The 20,868-nt window shown below is 40.4% G+C and overlaps 1 protein-coding gene across 3 annotated transcripts; it reads left to right on the top strand.

Moving 5' to 3' along the window:
• The first annotated feature begins 816 nt into the window (after positions 1-816).
• On the top strand, positions 817-20,348 carry lhx3 (LIM homeobox 3). Of its 3 annotated transcripts, none has more exons than XM_031891994.1 (6): positions 817-1,403; positions 13,544-13,715; positions 15,137-15,339; positions 17,511-17,662; positions 17,807-17,978; positions 19,516-20,348. In XM_031891994.1, exons 1-6 carry the CDS (start codon positions 1,334-1,336, stop codon positions 19,932-19,934), a joined length of 1,188 nt encoding a protein of 395 aa, XP_031747854.1. In that variant the 5' UTR covers positions 817-1,333; the 3' UTR covers positions 19,935-20,348. The 3 variants fall into 3 exon arrangements, with proteins under 3 accessions (XP_031747854.1, XP_031747853.1, XP_031747852.1); XM_031891993.1 differs by lacking the exon at positions 817-1,403 and adding an exon at positions 6,872-6,988 and having other exon boundaries at positions 15,140-15,339; XM_031891992.1 differs by lacking the exon at positions 817-1,403 and adding an exon at positions 6,874-6,988.
• Positions 20,349-20,868: the final 520 nt, after the last annotated feature.

The following is a 20,868-nucleotide window of genomic DNA, read 5'->3' as shown; positions in this document are numbered from 1 at the left end:
GAAAGAGAAAAAAAAGGGGGGAGAATCAAGATTTAATGGATTTGGGGGGGAAATGTTCTTTCATTCGTAGGGGAATTATCTATAAAGAATGGTGAAATGAGACGAAGGAAAGTGGGTGAGTGTTTCGGAGTTTAATCTCGAGTGGAAAGAGAAAAAAAAGGGGGAGAATCAAGATTTAATGGATTTGGGGAGAAAGTTCTTGCGTTCGTAGGGAAATTATTCATAAAGAACGGACAAACGAGACGAAGGAAAGTGGGCGAGTGTTTCAGAGTTTAATCTCGAGTGGAAAGAGAAAAAAAAGGGGGGAGAATCAAGATTTAATGGATTTGGGGGGGAAATGTTCTTTCATTCGTAGGGGAATTATCTATAAAGAATGGTGAAATGAGACGAAGGAAAGTGGGCGAGTGTTTCGGAGTTTAATCTCGAGTGGAAAGAGAAAAAAAAGGGGGGAGAATCAAGATTTCATGGATTTGGGGGGGAAATGTTCTTTCATTCGTAGGGGAATTATCTATAAAGAATGGTGAAATGAGATGAAGGAAAGTGGGCGAGTGTTTCGGAGTTTAATCTCGAGTGGAAAGAGAGAAAAAAAAAAGGGAGAATGGCCCGTGAAGTGTGTCTGGATGAGGAAAACAAGACGGGAACTAAGCTGACAACTGAATGGGATGCCGCACAATGCACAGCTTTGTAGTCTTTGTCCGAGGGACAAAAGAAATGAATTTTAACGAAAGAGTTCCATTTGCATAGGGACAATGGTCGGACGCCGCCGGCCCATTGTGAGAAGTGAAAGGGGGACACGTGTATGGGTATGTCGTAGCATTCGGGCCTCATAGAGCGTCCCTTCAGCACCCTGGACAGGGCTCACCATTTGGACGAGGCCAGTAGGGTATTATTATGCTAAGAGGCACACTGGTGGCAATCAGAGGTCACCTGACGCCTGCCTCCTAAGTCCGTCCTCTCCCTGCTCATCTCCAAAACACTAATCTGTGGCAGTTCAGCCGGGGAGCAGCATCCGGGGCAGGTGGGACTTCTCTCTCCTCTCTCTCCGCAACCGTCGTCCAACTCCGGAGAACTCGGAAACCTTTTTTTTTTTTCCTTAGTTAAAGTCCCAATTTGCTCCGCGAGGATCCGTTTGCAGCAACCGATACCCGAGGCTCCTATTTAGTTTCAGCAGCCTAGATAAGACCTTCCCCCGGGGGCTCTTAAAGATATAGGGGATGTCGTATCTGGCAGAACCGGTGCCACTAGTTTAGCCGTCGATAGCACGTTGGCAGATTCCCCCGTTTTATTTTTTGGTGTAAAAGAATTGGCGAATCCTTGAGCTTTGGCGTAAACCATGCTTCTCGAGAGAGTAAGGAGCGGCACTCAGAAGTCGTCGGACATGTGCGGATACACCGGCAGCCCAGGTACGTAAGGCGTTTTGTCCGACTCAAGTCGTCGACAAATTGCCCAATTTGCTTTAACAACAAGTGAACGACGGGGTGTGAAATTGCAACTTGTGTTTAACCACCAGGGGGGCACTCTAACAACCTCATTATCATTACAAATGGGGGCACAACGAAAAGGAAGCCTTTATTTAGCAGTATCTTTTTTTATTTATGGCGGAATTGTTATCATCTGTCAATGTGTTTTTTATTCGGATGCAGAATTGTAATAATAACGGCGGAACGGTTGCGGTTGTGGTGTTTGTGATAGAAGGGAATTCGCCGTGAAATCTCTATGTATATATTAAGCGGGGTGGTTTAAAGACAGAGATGGGGTTAATCGCTCCCAGAAGAGACTTTGTTGCTATTGAATCACTAATGAGTTGTATTGTCGGTGCCCAAAGAGCACAGATGCACAGCGGCTATGCGGCTCCGTCACAACGTCCCATCCGTCATGGAGCAGATAGATGTCTGCCCCCCCCTCCCAAAACACTTGTCTCCATACGCAGAATCCACTGCTCAAAGTGTAACTTCTCCGGCAATAGGAAAGCATATGGCACTGGTATATAGCAGATATATCCTGTAGGAAAGCCATAAAATAGTGTTATAAGGAATAGTGAGGTGCTAGTTCGGCACATATATATATTTATTATTATGAATAGGGAGTTATATATTCTTGTTGTGCAGGAAAGTGAAAAACCAACCCACGCTCCAACCAACAGCATTCATTCCGTATTAAATATTTAGTATTATTTCTCCTAGTCAGTGGCTGGTACTAACAAGCTTTTGTGAGATTCTCCCAGAGAACCATCTGTTGCTTTGGCACCGCTCTGTGAGACTTTCAGCCGGTGATCGGTAGAGATAGAGTCCGACGCAGAGACTGACACATATAGGGAATTGTATCGGCGTCGGTATCGATAGAGATTGATATGAACGAAATAGAAGTGAATGGAGTATAAACAGATTGCCGAGAGATTGGGAGACAGAGGAAATGTAACGATGGATAGAAAAAGATACAGATAGATAGATAGATAAAAAGGAGAGATAGATAGATAGATAGATAGATAGATAGATAGGAAAGATGGATTGATACAGATAGATAGATAAAAAGGAGAGATAGATAGATAGATAGATAGATAGATAGATAGATAGAAAGGAAAGATGGAAAAATACAGATAGATAGATAGATAGATAGATAGATAAAAAGGAAAGATAGATGATAGATAGATAGATTGGAAAGATAGATAGGAAAGATAGATAGATAGACAGACAGACAGACAGACAGACAGACAGACAGACAGACAGACAGACAGACAGATAGATAGATAGATAGATAGGAAAGATGGATAGATACAGACAGATAGATAGATAAAAAGGAAAGATGACAGAGATAGATTGATAGATAGACAGACAGATAGATAGATAGAAAGGAAAGATGACAGACAGATAGATAGATAGATAGATAGATAGATAGATAGATAGACAGACAGACAGACAGACAGATAGATAGATAGATAGATAGGAAAGATGGATAGATACAGACAGATAGATAGATAAAAAGGAAAGATGACAGATAGATAGACAGATAGATAGAAAGGAAAGATGGATAGACCACATATAGACAGCAATAGAGACAAACAGAGAATATGGATATTATCCTCACTGATAAAGCAAATGATAGGGTGAAGTCTATGCAAGAGGATTGGATACACAGCCGCACTGGTTTGGACTAGGGGTGGGTCTGTAGCTTTAACACCTGTGATGCCCCCTCACTCCCCTACCTGAACCCCCATATTCTTCTCTTTCCCCCCATCTTGTCTGTCTCCTTTCAGCTCATACCCTGAGTTCCCTTCTCCTCCTCCTCATGATGTTGTGTCACCCTCATTTCCCATAAATCTCTTCTCTACCCCCATCTTTCTTTTTATCGCCCCCCCACTTACGTGCCGCCTTTCCCTTCTCTACTTTATTCCGCATTTTGCTTTCCTCTCACGTCTCGGTTTCCATCCCACCTGATTCCCCTTTCCCCCGTCTCCCTGTTCCTATCTGCCCCCGGCCCCCCGTTTGATACTTACGCCTTCTCACCCTCGATGCTTCTAGATCATTTCCCCAGTATATTACCCACCTACATATCCCCTCTGATGCCATTTTGTTCCACCAACATGGATGTCTGGTATATGTCGGCCATTTAGGAAACACAAAATATCTATAGTTTATTTAGTTCCTAAGCAATATACAATGGTCTAGAACAGTGGTCCTCAACCTTCCTAATGCCGTTCCTCATGTTGTGGTGACCCCCCGACCATAAAATTATTCCCAAGACCATCGGAAATATGTCCGATGGTCTTAGGCGACCCCTGTGAAAGGGCCGTTCGACCCCCAAAGTTGCCCCGACCCACAAGTTGAGAACCTCAAAACACTACGGTATCAATGAGCCCCCGACATTGAACTGATGGTGTCATTATACAACATCCGTCACCGTGAAGTCCCTCAAATTAGATCTATGATGTCATGATATGACATCATCATTCTCCATGACAAGTGGTTCCAGAATACAGGAGAATGTTCCGTTACCCATAAATGACTGATCCCAGTTCGTAGGCAGCAAGAAATAGTCTATATGGTTGGAGAGACCCCATAATAGGACGATAAGGAATTCTGACACCAGGACCAACCCCCCCAAACAGCCCCCACCCCGTCCTTTCCTTCATTAGTCACCAGTCCCCTCATTTTATACCATTAGTGTCGCTCGGCTCCTTCAAACTGCCAGATCAATATCCCGTAAAATTATTATTAAAGGCTAAAAGTTGGATATAACGGTGAAACATCTCCCACCTTTCACCAAAATGTGTTTCATATACTCTGAAAATGTAGGCAAATGGGGCATTGATTTTGAATTCATCTCCAGCATACATCCCGGCACTAGACTTGATTTCCCCAGGCGCCTTTTTGCTCCAAAGATCAGTGTCAATGAAATTTATCAGGGTACTGACTTTACTAAACATTTTATCGAGTTGTCCATTGCTCCCAGAGTAAACAGTTATCATAGGGAGGCCTTGGAAACATTTAACCCCTGCTTGGAAACGTCGGGGGCTGTCGGAGCTCCTTCATTCATCCATTTACACCATTAAAAAAGAAAGATAATATATATATATATATGTAACCAGCAATGAGGCAGATTTATACACTGTATGGTAGGGATCTGTAGCAATACCGCCTTATTGGGTTAAACCGTAATTAAACCATAGAAAGTAAGAAATTAACTACCCGCCCACGTCTGGGCATATAACATAGAAATAAATACAATGTAGCAATTGGGCCAATGTAGAATTTCAAATTAATTTTACATTTTTTTATTCATTTTTTGAAACAAAATGTTTAAATCTGTAAGAATCCCATTAAAATCCATAAAGTTCCTTTGGTTTTGTCTAGGGTTTATAAGAACATGGGCAGCTAGAAATATGAAAAAGATGATTGGTAGAACATGGATTGTTACTGAGCGCTATGGGCATAGATATTGCACAGACAGATGTAGGCAGCCAGATGCAGAGAGACGGAGAGATATCCATTCATGGACGTAGATTATAGATAGATAATACATAGATAGATAGATAGATAGATAGATAGATAGATAGATAGATAGACAGAAAGACAGACAGTCAGATAGACAGATAGATAGATGATAGATAAATAGATAATAAATACATAATAGGAGATAGACAGACAGTCAGACAGATAGATACTAGAAGATAGATGTGACAGACAGACAGATAGATGCGACAGTCGATAGATAGATAGATAGATAGATGATAGATAGATTGGTAGATATAGATAGATAGATAGATAGATAGATGATAGATAGATGATAGATAGATAGATAGATAGATTGATAGACAGACAGAAAGACAGACAGTCAGATACACAGATAGATAGATATGTAATAGGACACAGACAGACAGTAAGATAGATAGATAGATAGATAGATAGATAGATAGATAAATAGATAATAAAAGATAGACAGTTAGATAGATGATGGATAGATACATAGATAGATATATAGATAATAGGAGATAGATAGACAGAAAGATAGACAGACAGACAGACAGACAGATATAGATAGATAGATAGATAGATAGATGATAGATAGATAGATAATAGGAGCTAGCCAGACATAGATAGATAGATAGATACATAGATAGATATATAGATAATAGGAGATAATAGGAGATAGACAGACATACAGACAGACAGACAGATATAGATAGATAGATAATAGGAGCTAGCCAGACATAGATGGATAGATAGATAGATAGATAGATAGATACATAGATACATAGATAGATATATAGATAATAGGAGATAGATAGACAGATAGATAGACAGACAGATATAGATAGATAGATAGATAGATAGATAGATAGATAATAGGAGCTAGCCAGACATAGATGGATAGATAGATAGATAGATAGATACATAGATAGATATATAGATAATAGGAGATAGACAGATAGATAGACAGACAGACAGACAGATATAGATAGATAGATAGATAGATAGATAGATAGATAATAGGACCTAGCCAGACATAGATGGATGGATAGCTAGATTTTGCTGAAAAAAACATTTAGATGTAGAACAAAATAATCACTGTATTTTACTGTTAGTGATTTTAAACCAGTAACTAGTGGTATTAATATGAGTGAATAAAAAAATAAAAAACAGGCACATTATTTTCTATAACTATTTTCTATAGACCTTCTAGCTCCCACCCCAGCCATACGCCTGTATCTTTCCCCCCCATGTGTAAATCATTTTTAAGAAGGAATCTTCCATTCTCTCATATTTAAACCTATAGAGGTCTAGACCATGTCTGAGCCCCAAACATATTCTGTAAAGTTTATGGGTTTATGTGTATATATATATATATATTTGCGGTTTAGACAAACACAAACCCACACACATCGACACCCCGTGTGTAATAAATGTACTTCTAGTAAAAATGGGGAGAACAAAAAAAAAACCCCAGTCCCAATTCTTTTAGCTTATGTGAAGTCTCCCTGAGACAATGTCCATTATTCATGTATTTTTTCCAGCCCACATAAAAATGACAAATAGCCCCATTGCCATATTGTTGCCCCCAGAGTGGGGCTGAGCGGTGGGAGCAGCAGATCTCTGATGATATTCAATCCCAGTACAGTAGGAGCTCCCTGTCACCAGGGCTACCGCCCGCTCCCACGTCCCTGCTACTCCCCTATTCTGCATTTGCAAGTGCACTGCATCCACTACCCTCCCAGTACGACCAGTCAGGAGCCTGCACCAACACCGGCCACCACTCCCAGTGCATTACAAACTTATACACACACAAGGATTTGCCCAGGAAGGCAACAAGGCAAAATAGGAGTAGATTTCTACTGGTTTGGGGGGGTAGCCCATTTCCCAGATTTTGGGGACACTGGGGGGGGGGGGGGTTTGAAAGATGGACGCTCTAAAGGAACTAGCTACGGGCAAGGAATCAGCCAACACCGATATGCTCTTTGCATTGCTGGCACAGAACGAGGATCTGCGGAAAGGTAACGCTAACAAATTCCCTTATTTATACATAGATATATCATCGATATACCGCGCTGCAAACTTCCATCCTTCCTCAGGCCAATGTAAAGGGGCCCTATTTGTAAATCAATCTCACGTGTCCTGTTTCATACAGGTACGGGATACGTTTCCTCGTATTGTGTGCAACCTTGCTATGCGTATTAATATTTATGTGGCCGAAAGCATATACTAGATGTTTGTTTATATATATATATATAGAAAGAGAGAGAGAGTTTCCTATAGGATTAAAAAATCCTTGTCTATGGGTGATACATTGATATGGATAGGATAAAATAGGATAAAATGCCCCCCAAAACTACTTATAAATGTGCAAATAAATATATATATATATATTACACTGATAAATGATCTTATATTACTAATAACGACAATCATACCAGGAACATTTCTATATGTTTCCAGCTATCGGTTCTAGATTGTGCAGCCATAATTCCTAGAATGTAAAAATACCGATGATAAAAATGTGATTTAATTTCCGTGTTTGTGTTTATTTCATTTTGAAACTCCTATTATATATAATTGTATCATCGTGGGGATTTTATTTGTAATTCGTTTACATTCGGTGTCGGGATAGCGACGATAACGACGCCGTGATTTAACCAAACAGTTATTTTTTCTTTTTCACAAATATTTTATTACAATTATAAAAAAGGTTTAAGTAATGTTTTTGGTTTCCTAAAATCACAAAATAACAAATTCTAGAAATAAAAAAATAAAAAATAATAATATTTATGATTTCAATTCTGTTTTACGTTGAATTTTTTTATCTATTTTGGATGTAGGAATGTTTTTGTGGTTTTTTCGATAAATCCTATCCCTTTAGACAAAACATTTACCCCTAAATCTCATTTCAAATAATGTTTTTGTGCATTTCGATAAATCCTATCCCTTTAGACAAAACATTTACCCCTAAATCTCATTTCAAATAATGTTTTTGTGCATTTCGAAATTAGATCTGTCATTATTTTTGAATCTGATTACTTTGATATTCTTTCCCGAACGGCAAAGTTGTCGTCGAACAGGTTTATCAATAACAAAAAGAAAGAATTCGTTTAAGAACTACTGTATTAAATGGAAGGTTCGGGATTGAAATTTCGTTTCTAATTCATAAAAGAAAAAATTATTAATTGAATCTATGTTTTTGATATTTTAGAATTTATCAAAAATATTTTTTTAAAAACGCTAATGAAGTTTTTTTAAAAAAAAACAATTGCCCCGTAGACAAAAGACACAAGTCACTTAGTACAAACGAGAGCAGGAATCGGCAGGAAGATTAATATCTATACAAACCCGCGGGAAGCTCTTTCAGCCCGTAGGAGCTCGCTGAATTCCTCACCAAACCTACAATTATAGTAAAATGGAAGTAATAATTTGGGATTATTATTAAAGATTGTAAACAAAAAAATCAGATTAACCCTTTTTTGCCCTCACTAGCTGCAACACTGTGACAATGGGTTTCTCTTCATTCGGGAAACAATACGTTAATCTGAATAATAATCACGTTTTTCGTTTCAAACAATTCGAGCCGCTACGGAATTTGTGCAAAAGTTTAACCAAAAATTGTAGCTCTGTAGGTGATTTTGGGAATAGAATTCCTGTGCATTTATCGTTTTAGCCATGATTTTTTGATTAAAAAACTGTTTTCTTGGAAGATAAATATTATTTAGGTGAGTTTAATTAAATTGTGCAGTGATTTTCCAACAGCTCCGATGCTAAAATCCGTCATCTACGTATCCAGTTTTTGCTTTCTGTATTCTGTAATACCCCCGGCACTTCCGGTTCTAATTCTCCCCCGATAACAATAGTAGAAATAACGAATGCAGATGCCAGAGAGGGGCTTGTCGGGCTGTGTCTGTGTGGTCCTGCACACTAGTTAATTACTAGGTGTTTTTGAAATTAATTGTAATTAAATCAACTTACACTGAGGGCGAGAAAAAGGCAGTGTCCCCCCTCATCTCTACCTGAATTTGTACCAAGGAGGAGGGTTATTTTGGTAACTGCCCCTCTCCCTCCCAGCCCCGACCTGCTAATAGTTATAGAGGAGCCGGCGAGAAATCTACTAATTTACAGAAGGTCGAGATGCAAAGTAAGGACCTTGGCACATAATGGCTTTCCTGGAAGCGGGTCTGATTTTAATTGAAAGGTTTGGGTGTTGCCTGGGAAGTAGGATTAGTCATGGAGGATGAGACAGAATATAATGTCATATTTCCTGGTTATTTGGGGGGGGGGGGTGTAAGCCTCCAGCAGTCGGGTCTCTCCATAAAAACCTGGATGTGGAGTAGGAGACAATGGGCTGTTTACCTTGGGACCTCATCTTCTCTGGCAAGTTCAATTTCTTATCCAAACCCTGCTCCGTAGGGATTCCCAAAAAAACTCTGTTTTTTTTATTTATAAGAGAGGAGGGGGGTTGCATACAGGTCTAAATTTCTTAAAAAGACAGTAACCATTTAGAGAATGTTGTTTGCACTCTTTATTTAATTGTGTTTGTGTGTATGTGTATTATTATTTTAGCCATGTATTCCCAAAAACTATTTTTATTTATAAGAGAGGAGGGGGGTTGCATACAGGTCTAAATTTCTTTAAAAGACAGTAACCATTTAGGGAATATTGTTTGCACTCTTTATTTAATTGTGTTTGTGTGTATGTGTATTATTATTTTAGCCATGTATTCCCAAAAACTATTTTTATTTATAAGAGAGGAGGGGGGTTGCATACAGGTCTAAATTTCTTAAAAAGACAGTAACCATTTAGGGAATGTTGTTTGCACTCTTTATTTAATTGTGTTTGTGTGTATGTGTATTATTATTTTAGCCATGTATTCCCAAAAAACTCAGTTTTTTTTATTTATAAGAGAGGAGGGGGGTTGCATACAGGTCTAAATTCATTTCTTAAAAAGACAGTAACCATTTAGGGAATGTTGTTTGCACTCTTTATTTAATTGTGTTTGTGTGTATGTGTATTATTATTATTTTAGCCATGTATTCCCAAAAAACTCCGTTTTTTTATTTATAAGAGAGGAGGGGGGTTGCATACAGGTCTAAATTTCTTAAAAAGACAGTAACCATTTAGGGAATGTTGTTTGCACTCTTTATTTAATTGTGTTTGTGTGTATGTGTATTATTATTTTAGCCATGTATTCCTCCTATCTCCAAACCTTAATATCTTAATACCTATAAAGTCTTTTATATAATAACATCACCTATTTCTAAATACTCCATGTTTTTCCTCTGTCTCTTTTTGGTTCAGTCTGATTTTAAACAGCATCATTTTTTTAAAAAACATACACAAAAAGAAAAATATATATATATATTGACTTATTTTCCCATTATTTACAATTTCAGTTTCTTATTATGAGCAGGATTTTTTTTTCTCTGAACCTCCGGTGCAGCCATAATTATTCCGAACGTGTAAATTGAAATATTTCAATATAGATGATGTAAATCTATAGAATGCCATGCTAAAAATGATAAATATGTATTTTAATTATGATTTCATTAATATATTGTGAGATGTAGATAAATGATAAATCTTTTTCTTTTTTAGTTAAATAAGTGGTCAGAGTTCCTTTTTAGAAAATATAATACACAAGATTTTTTTGGGGGGCAAAGACATCACTGTTTGTATAATTCATATACAGGTATGGGATCCGTTATCCAGAAACCCATTAGCCAGAAAGTTCTTCCATTATAAGCAAATAATTCTAATTTTTCAAAATGATTCCCTTTTCTCTGTAATAATAAAACAGTACCTGTACTTGATCCCAACTAAGATATAATTACCCCTTATTGGGGCAGAACAGCCCTATTGGGTTTATTTAATGGTTAAATGATTCCCTTTTCTCTGTAATAATAAAACAGTACCTGTACTTGATCCTAACTAAGATATAATTACCCCTTATTGGGGGCAGAACAGCCCTATTGGGTTTATTTCATGGTTAAATGATTCCCTTTTCTCTGTAATAATAAAACAGTACCTGTACTTGATCCCAACTAAGATATAATTACCCCTTATTGGGGCAGAACAGCCCTATTGGGTTTATTTCATGGTTAAATGATTCCCTTTTCTCTGTAATAATAAAACAGTACCTGTACTTGATCCCAACTAAGATATAATTACCCCTTATTGGGGCAGAACAGCCCTATTGGGTTTATTTAATGGTTAAATGATTCCCTTTTCTCTGTAATAATAAAACAGTACCTGTACTTGATCCCAACTAAGATATAATTACCCCTTATTGGGGCAGAACAGCCCTATTGGGTTTATTTCATGGTTAAATGATTCCCTTTTCTCTGTAATAATAAAACAGTACCTGTACTTGATCCCAACTAAGATATAATTACCCCTTATTGGGGCAGAACAGCCCTATTGGGTTTATTTAATGGTTAAATGATTCCCTTTTCTCTGTAATAATAAAACAGTACCTGTACTTGATCCTAACTAAGATATAATTACCCCTTATTGGGGGCAGAACAGCCCTATTGGGTTTATTTCATGGTTAAATGATTCCCTTTTCTCTGTAATAATAAAACAGTACCTGTACTTGATCCCAACTAAGATATAATTACCCCTTATTGGGGCAGAACAGCCCTATTGGGTTTATTTCATGGTTAAATGATTCCCTTTTCTCTGTAATAATAAAACAGTACCTGTACTTGATCCTAACTAAGATATAATTACCCCTTATTGGGGGCAGAACAGCCCTATTGGGTTTATTTCATGGTTAAATGATTCCCTTTTCTCTGTAATAATAAAACAGTACCTGTACTTGATCCCAACTAAGATATAATTACCCCTTATTGGGGCAGAACAGCCCTATTGGGTTTATTTCATGGTTAAATGATTCCCTTTTCTCTGTAATAATAAAACAGTACCTGTACTTGATCCCAACTAAGATATAATTACCCCTTATTGGGGCAGAACAGCCCTATTGGGTTTATTTAATGGTTAAATGATTCCCTTTTCTCTGTAATAATAAAACAGTACCTGTACTTGATCCCAACTAAGATATAATTACCCCTTATTGGGGCAGAACAGCCCTATTGGGTTTATTTCATGGTTAAATGATTCCCTTTTCTCTGTAATAATAAAACAGTACCTGTACTTGATCCCAACTAAGATATAATTACCCCTTATTGGGGCAGAACAGCCCTATTGGGTTTATTTAATGGTTAAATGATTCCCTTTTCTCTGTAATAATAAAACAGTACCTGTACTTGATCCTAACTAAGATATAATTACCCCTTATTGGGGCAGAACAGCCCTATTGGGTTTATTTAATGGTTAAATGATTCCCTTTTCTCTGTAATAATAAAACAGTACCTGTACTTGATCCCAACTAAGATATAATTACCCCTTATTGGGGCAGAACAGCCCTATTGGGTTTATTTCATGGTTAAATGATTCCCTTTTCTCTGTAATAATAAAACAGTACCTGTACTTGATCCCAACTAAGATATAATTACCCCTTATTGGGGGCAGAACAGCCCTATTGGGTTTATTTAATGGTTAAATGATTCCCTTTTCTCTGTAATAATAAAACAGTACCTGTACTTGATCCCAACTAAGATATAATTACCCCTTATTGGGGCAGAACAGCCCTATTGGGTTTATTTAATGGTTAAATGATTCCCTTTTCTCTGTAATAATAAAACAGTACCTGTACTTGATCCCAACTAAGATATAATTACCCCTTATTGGGGCAGAACAGCCCTATTGGGTTTATTTAATGGTTAAATGATTCCCTTTTCTCTGTAATAATAAAACAGTACCTGTACTTGATCCCAACTAAGATATAATTACCCCTTATTGGGGGCAGAACAGCCCTATTGGGTTTATTTAATGGTTAAATGATTCCCTTTTCTCTGTAATAATAAAACAGTACCTGTACTTGATCCCAACTAAGATATAATTACCCCTTATTGGGGCAGAACAGCCCTATTGGGTTTATTTAATGGTTAAATGATTCCCTTTTCTCTGTAATAATAAAACAGTACCTGTACTTGATCCCAACTAAGATATAATTACCCCTTATTGGGGGCAGAACAGCCCTATTGGGTTTATTTAATGGTTAAATGATTCCCTTTTCTCTGTAATAATAAAACAGTACCTGTACTTGATCCCAACTAAGATATAATTACCCCTTATTGGGGCAGAACAGCCCTATTGGGTTTATTTAATGGTTAAATGATTCCCTTTTCTCTGTAATAATAAAACAGTACCTGTACTTGATCCCAACTAAGATATAATTACCCCTTATTGGGGGCAGAACAGCCCTATTGGTGATTATGATTTTGTAGCAGACTTAAGGTATGGAGATCCAAATTACGGAAAGATCCCTTATCCGGAAAACCCCAGGTCCCGAGCATTCTGGATAACAGGTCCCATACCTGTATAGGAATCTCAGGGGAAGGCAGATAAGAAGGTACAATTGGTCCTAAAATGAACAGCTGACCATAGAGAGTGGTTCGTGGGATAGAATAAGAATTTAAGCCCCTTTATGTGTTTGTTTGTTGCAGAAATCCCTCTGTGCGCGGGCTGCAATCAGCACATTGTAGATCGTTTCATCCTAAAGGTTCTGGACAGGCACTGGCACAGCAAATGCTTAAAATGTAACGACTGTCAGATCCAACTGGCGGAGAAATGTTTCAGCAGAGGGGACAGCGTGTACTGTAAAGACGACTTTTTCAAGTAAGTACGTTGCTCCGTGTTGTTGGAAAGGGGGAAATTGGACGATTTTGTTGTTATTGGGCGGGATCCCCAGAGATAGACGATAGATACAAAGGCCTTCAGGCGTTAGCTGAGGCTTAATTAGAAAATGGTGGTTGAAGAAGATTGGTGGAACATCTTACTTATTCTCCCGAATGTTGAGCCATAACGTGTCTCATAGACCAACTTTCTGCTGCAATAATTCATATTCCCTCAAGTTCCAAAGAATCCTTTGTTTTTGAGCATAAGATGTTGTATACAGTTATTATTAACCGTCAGCGGTGAAAACGTGGCCTCTGTTGGCCAACGTGTCGTGAAATTGGTGAGATATTTGTTTGACTTTTCATTTGCAAGGCAGCACCACTCATATTTGGGTTTTTCCTTTGTTTTACTCGTCAAAAAATGCGTAAAGGTGGCAGTCGGTAGGGAGGCAGCAAATCCAGGATTCAGTTACAGGTTCGGCCAAAGCCCAGCCCTTTTTTGCAGGATTCGGTGGGCAGATAGATAGAGCAATGGGGGGCATTTACTGATGTTGGATTTCATTTTTTTGCACCAAAACTCAAGTTTTTCATGTACAAACTGTGAGGTATTAAGCGTCAAAACCACGAAAAAAAACCCACTAAGTTGGAAGCTTCTTTTGCTTCGTGGTATTAGACGTTTTGGGATATTTTGGACACTCCATTCATTGAAAAATGCTAAATTTGTGGGGGGTTTTTTTGATGCTTTTTTTTTAAATCACTTGGCATTCGTGGTTTCTGAGAAAGTAAGTTTAATCGTGGTTTTCAAAACCACTAAAACCACAAAAATGTTCATGTTGATAAATGGGCCTCAACGTTCAGGAATCGAACGTGCAAATTAGAGTTTAGACCAGTGATCCCCAACCAGTGGCTCAGGGGCAACATGTTGCTCCCCAACCCCTTGGATGTTGCTCTCAGTGCCCCCAAACCAGGGAGTTATTTTTGAATTCCTGACTTGGGGGCAAGTTTTGGTTGAATATAAACAAGATTTCCTACCAAATAAAGCCCCTGTAAGCTGATAGGGTGCATAGAGGCCCCTAATAGCCAATCACAGCCCTTATTTGGCTCCTCCATGAACTTTTATGGTGCTTGTGTTGCTCTCCAAGTCTTTTTACATTTGACTGTGGCTCCCGAGTAAGAAAGGTTGGGGACCCCTGGTTTAGACAGTCCTATTTGGTCAAAATTTCAATAATGATAGATTCAGACATTTTGGCATTGTTGGCAATGCCATTCTTCCATCTTCTCCTCTTTGGCAAACGTTGATAGGCCAAGGATATAGCATGTTGAACTAGGTGTCCCCGATTGTACGTATAAATACCCAGAATTGGCAATAAAAGAAAGACACGAACTGAGGGTCTGGGTATTAATCACTTTATTCTCGTCTAGGAGATTTGGGACCAAATGTGCAGCCTGCCAACAAGGGATCCCCCCCACCCAGGTGGTGAGGAGGGCGCAGGAGTTTGTGTATCACCTTCACTGCTTCGCTTGCATTGTGTGCAAAAGGCAGCTGGCCACCGGGGACGAGTTCTACCTGATGGAGGACAGCCGGCTGGTGTGCAAGGGGGACTATGAGACGGCAAAACAGAGAGGTACAAAAGCCTTAGCTGTTGCTGGAACCTGATACACCGTTGTGCAATTTTCTCCCACAAGCAGATAATTTACTCTCAGCTGTATTGTTCTGCGGCCATCGATGTGCCGATCCATGTTGTCTGCTTTATTGCTCCCTGCAACTTCACCACCACTGCGGCCATCTTGCTTCAACGCTTCTTCCAACATTCTCATTGCATCTTGGTTTTTTACCTTCAGGCTAAGCTTCTACTTATTGCTCAGCTCTCTATATCTGTTTAACCACTACCTTTGACCTGTCGCATTGTACCTGCAGCTTGTTGCTCTATATAGTTACAGAGTTACATAGGGTTGAAAAAAGACCAGAGTCCATCAAGTTCAACCCTTCCAAGTAAACCCAGCGCCCACACCCTATACTTACCTATCTATACACTCACATACATAAACTATATATACAACCACTAATACTAATAGGGCATTCCCCAACCCCCTCACTGCCCGCACCATGAGGAACCCCCTACCCAACACCCCCCGGCAGGGCATTCCCCAACCCCCTCACTGCCCTCACCATGAGGAACCCCCTACCCAACATCCCCCGGGCAGGGCATTCCCCAACCCCCTCACTGCCCTCACCGTGAGGAACCCCCTACCCAACATCCCCCGGCAGGACATTCCCCAACCCCCTCACTGCCCTCACCGTGAGGAACCCCCGACGCTGCTTCAAATGGAAGCTCCGTTCCTCTAATCTAAAGGGGGGGCCTCTGGTGCATTGATCATTTTTATGGGAAAAAAGAACCCCCCCATCTGCCTATAATCCCCTCTAATGTACTTGTACAGAGTAATCATGTCCCCTCGCTTTTCCAGAGAAAACAACCCCAACCCTGACAGTCTAACCTCATAGTTTAACCCTTCCACCCTGTTTACCAGTTTAGTGCAGTCTCTGCACTTTCTCCAGCTCATTAATATCCTTCTTAAGGACTGGAGCCCAAAACTGCCCCCCATACTCAGGGTGAGGCCTTACCAGGGACCTATAAAGGGGCAAAATTATGTTTCATCCCTTGAGTCAATGCCCTTTTTATACAAGACAGCACTCTACTCCCTACAACCAGTATCATGCTCTTTCCTACAACCAATTCCACTGCTTTATACTCCACCACACGCTGTTACAATTTTTCCATTTCTCTGGTTCTCAAAATCTGGAAATATCCTAATGCACCTACTCTAGAACAATGTGTAGTTCTCCTCCTGTTGGTGTAATAGGAACATGAGTAAACATCAGCACACAGCCCAACTGGCGGTGCCTAATAGGGCTGATATAATAATTATTTAGAGATGCCAACCAATGATTCGGGGGTCTCAGCGACCCTTCTTAAAGAGATGTTGCACGTACTGTTTCTTACTTTTTGACTACTAAACACAGTGGCCCTTCTCAACACCACCATACTAATGATAGGTGACAAGTGTGCTGTTCTACATCTGTAATGCTTAGTGTTACTAGTCACTGCCAGGGTCGGACTGGGGGGTGCAGGGCCCACCGGGGCTGCCGACCCAGAGGCCCTAGAGGTGCCCAACTGGCCGTGTCTCCTGCACCCCATAGAGGCCCCTGCTGCACCCCCTAACCCCCCACAGGGGCCCCCGCTGCACCCCCTAACCCCCACAGGGACCCCCGCTGAGCCTCCCTAACCCCCCACAGGGACCCCTGCTGAGCCTCCCTAACCCCCCACAGGGGCTCCCAACTGAGCCTCCCTAACCCCTCACAGGGGCCCCCGCTGCACCCCCTAACCCCCCACAGGGGCCCCCGCTGAGCCTCCCTAACCCCCCACAGGGGCCCCCCAACATCCTCCCCTAAACACACCTAAGTTTATCTCGTCAGGGGAGGAACACTGTAGGCCGGGGGAGTGCCGGCAAGGTTCGGGTTTTTTCCCGGTGTCCCAGCGGCCCATCCGACCCTGGTCACTTCTCATACATATAGACTGAAAGTAACTATTCTAATGAAGGATAGCACTAAAACATCCAGTGTCAAAGTGCATGATTGGGTTTTGGAGAGGAAACATTGGGTCAGGTTGAAACACAAGGCATAATTGGGCAACTATGGTTGAAATAAGTATCAGTTGATTCAATGATGAATGTTTTTTTCAAGACCCGGTTCTAGAAAACATTTTGACACTGTGTTTTGTCCCGGCTTAAATCACAGAGGCAGAATCAACTGCAAAGAGGCCAAGAACCACAATCACGGCAAAACAGTTGGAAACTCTGAAAAATGCCTACAACAATTCTCCAAAGCCTGCCAGACATGTCCGAGAGCAGCTTTCCTCCGAGACTGGCCTGGATATGAGGGTGGTACAGGTAGGCAGCAATATATCCTGTATCTGCTTATACCATGAAAGCACTGTAGCGTCGGACTCTTGTATATATGACCCCCCAAAAAAACATCACAGGATACAACGTCAATCAACCAGTGTTTCAGATATGTATTTCTCTATCCAAAAGGTTTGGTTCCAGAACAGACGAGCGAAAGAAAAGCGATTAAAGAAAGACGCGGGGAGACAGAGGTGGGGTCAGTATTTCCGGAACATGAAGAGGTCGAGGGGGAATTCTAAATCGGACAAGGACAGTATTCAGGAGGAAGGCCCTGACAGTGATGCTGAAGTCTCATTCACAGGTAACAGCCCTTTCCTTTATCCAACTGTTCCCAGGAGCCATGTTAAGCCCCTTGTGCACAATTTGTTTAAAAGTAGAAAACACAGTTATTTTTTCACAAGAATTCCACTGAAGAAAAAACCCACCTGTACAACCTGCACCAGTTTTATGTTATTTGGTATAGGTTGGTAGATAAATCTGCTCATTACTGAATACTAAATGTAAATGTCCATCCCTCCAACTTTCTATCCACCATCCCATATATGCATCAAACTCCAATTTATTTAAAACCACCCAGTTGTTCATCTATGTTCCCATCATTTCACGTACACAGCCACCCTCCAAATTACAATTTACCATTAACTCTAGCTATCCATCTCTTCATCTAACCATCCAACTTCCAACCTCTCCGCCTAACCATGCACCCTATAATCTCTCTACCTATCCATCCCCATCTCTTCATCTAACCATCCAACTTCCAACCTCTCCACCTAACCATGCACCCTATAATCTCTCTACCTATCCATCCCCATCTCTTCATCTAACCATCCAACTTCCAACCTCTCCACCTAACCATGCACCCTATAATCTCTCTACCTATCCATCCCCATCTCTTCATCTAACCATCCAACTTCCAACCTCTCCACCTAACCATGCACCCTATAATCTCTCTACCTATCCATCCCCATCTCTTCATCTAACCATCCAACTTCCAACCTCTCCACCTAACCATCTGACTTTCAACCTCTCCACCTAACCATGCACCCTATAATCTCTCTACCTATCCATCCCCATCTCTTCATCTAACCATCTGACTTTCAACCTCTCCGCCTAACCATGCACCCTATAATCTCTCTACCTATCCATCCCCATCTCTTCATCTAACCATCCAACTTCCAACCTCTCCGCCTAACCATGCACCCTATAATCCCTCTACCTATCCATCCCCATCTCTTCATCTAGCCATCCAACTTCCAAGCTCTCCACCTAACCATCTGACTTTCAACCTCTCCGCCTAACCATGCACCCTATAATCTCTCTACCTATCCATCCCCATCTCTTCATCTAACCATCCAACTTCCAACCTCTTCACCTAACCATCCAACTTTCAACCTCTCCACCTAACCATGCACCCTATAATCTCTCTACCTATCCATCCCCATCTCTTCATCTAACCATCCAACTTCCAACCTCTCCACCTAACCATGCACCCTATAATTTCTCTACCTATCCATCCCCATATCTTCATCTAACCATCCAACTTTCAACCTCTCCACCTCTCCATCAAATGTATCAACTCTACCTACCCATCCAAAGTAGCATGTTATTCATATTTATCCAAAATATTTATCCTATTTACTCATCTACCGACAATAAATCACTTACCCATCCATGTTCTGACCAATCAAACAATCTATCCACCCTTGATTTATCTTATCTCTAGCCGCCCAAATATTCAATCAACCTCATCTATCCACCTGTCCATACATTTTTGATTAGGACAAATTTTCACAATATATTTTGTTTATTTAAACCAATAAACTATATTTCAATTACAGATGAACCCTCGATGTCTGAAATGAATCACTCCAATGGGATTTATAACAGCATGAATGATACGTCTCCTGTTTTGGGCAGACAAGCTGGAAGCAATGGTCCTTTTTCCCTAGAACACGGTGGAATCCCTACTCAGGATCAATATCACAATCTGAGGTCCAACAGTCCATACGGAATTCCTCAGTCCCCTGCGTCGCTCCAGTCTATGCCAGGTCACCAGTCTTTGCTCTCAAACTTGGCATTCCCAGACACTGGCTTGGGAATAATAGGTCAAGGAGGACAAGGAGTCACCCCGGCCATGAGAGTAATAGGGGCAAATGGACCAAGTTCCGACCTTTCCACCGGCAGCAGTGGCGGATATCCAGATTTTCCTGCAAGTCCGGCCTCTTGGTTGGATGAGGTCGACCACACTCAGTTTTGATAAAGACTTCTATGACCCCACGCATTTTGTGCATTAAAGGCAGATGGAAATATTTTGTTACAACAGATGACAAACACCAGGAGAACGTGTTATAAAGGCACAGATAATACGGTGATTTCGAGAACTGGACGTCGCCCATTGCTTATAAACTTGTACTCAGTTTTGCTGATGCTTCCCTACATTACATAAGCCCACAAGTGAAAGTCTTCTAGTTGCCCGTACGCCATCTCCGATACTGGTTTTACTCGTCTTCTCTGCTACTGGCCAGGCCTAACTGCTCTTTCATTGATATTTTTCCCATAAGACACAATCAGAGAGAAGCTGTAGACTCATTTAGAAATTACTTTTTATTCATAGTAACATAGTAAGTTAGGTTGAAAAAAGGCGTACGTCCATCACGTTGAACCATAATGCCTATATATAACCTGCCTAACTGCCAGTTGATCCAGAGGAAGGCAAAAAACCCATCTGAAGCCTCTCTAATTTGCCCCAGAGGGGAAAAAATTCCTTCCTGACCCCAAGATGGCAGTCGGACCAGTCCCTGGGGCAACTTGTACTAACAGCCATCTCCCATAACCCTGTATTCCATTATTTCTCGAAAAATCAGTCCCGACTTTGTACAACCGTCACTTACAGACTGTACTCCGAAGTCTTAACCCGAAGCATCTTGCAATTGCACTTAAAGTCTGTTGCCAAAAGAAAACTGTGTCCGTATTTAAATGTATTTTTTCTGTTGTTGGTATAAATCGATATTTATCTCGTTTCAGATCTTTAAACGCTTTTTTTAAGAAAAAACTTTATACTGTCGTTTTTTGTTTTTATTTTTGTTGGTTTTTTTTTTTACATTTCTGTTGTATCTTTTCACGTCGCTCTTCTCAAAACAGCGAATAAAACAGACGCCGTTTTATTGGAATCAGTATGTACATTTTTATTC

This window comes from Xenopus tropicalis, chromosome 8 (genome assembly GCF_000004195.4).
Source record: "Xenopus tropicalis strain Nigerian chromosome 8, UCB_Xtro_10.0, whole genome shotgun sequence".
In the NCBI taxonomy this organism is placed as follows: Eukaryota; Metazoa; Chordata; class Amphibia; order Anura; family Pipidae; genus Xenopus; species Xenopus tropicalis.
This window is presented reverse-complemented; position numbering and strand designations above follow the sequence as displayed.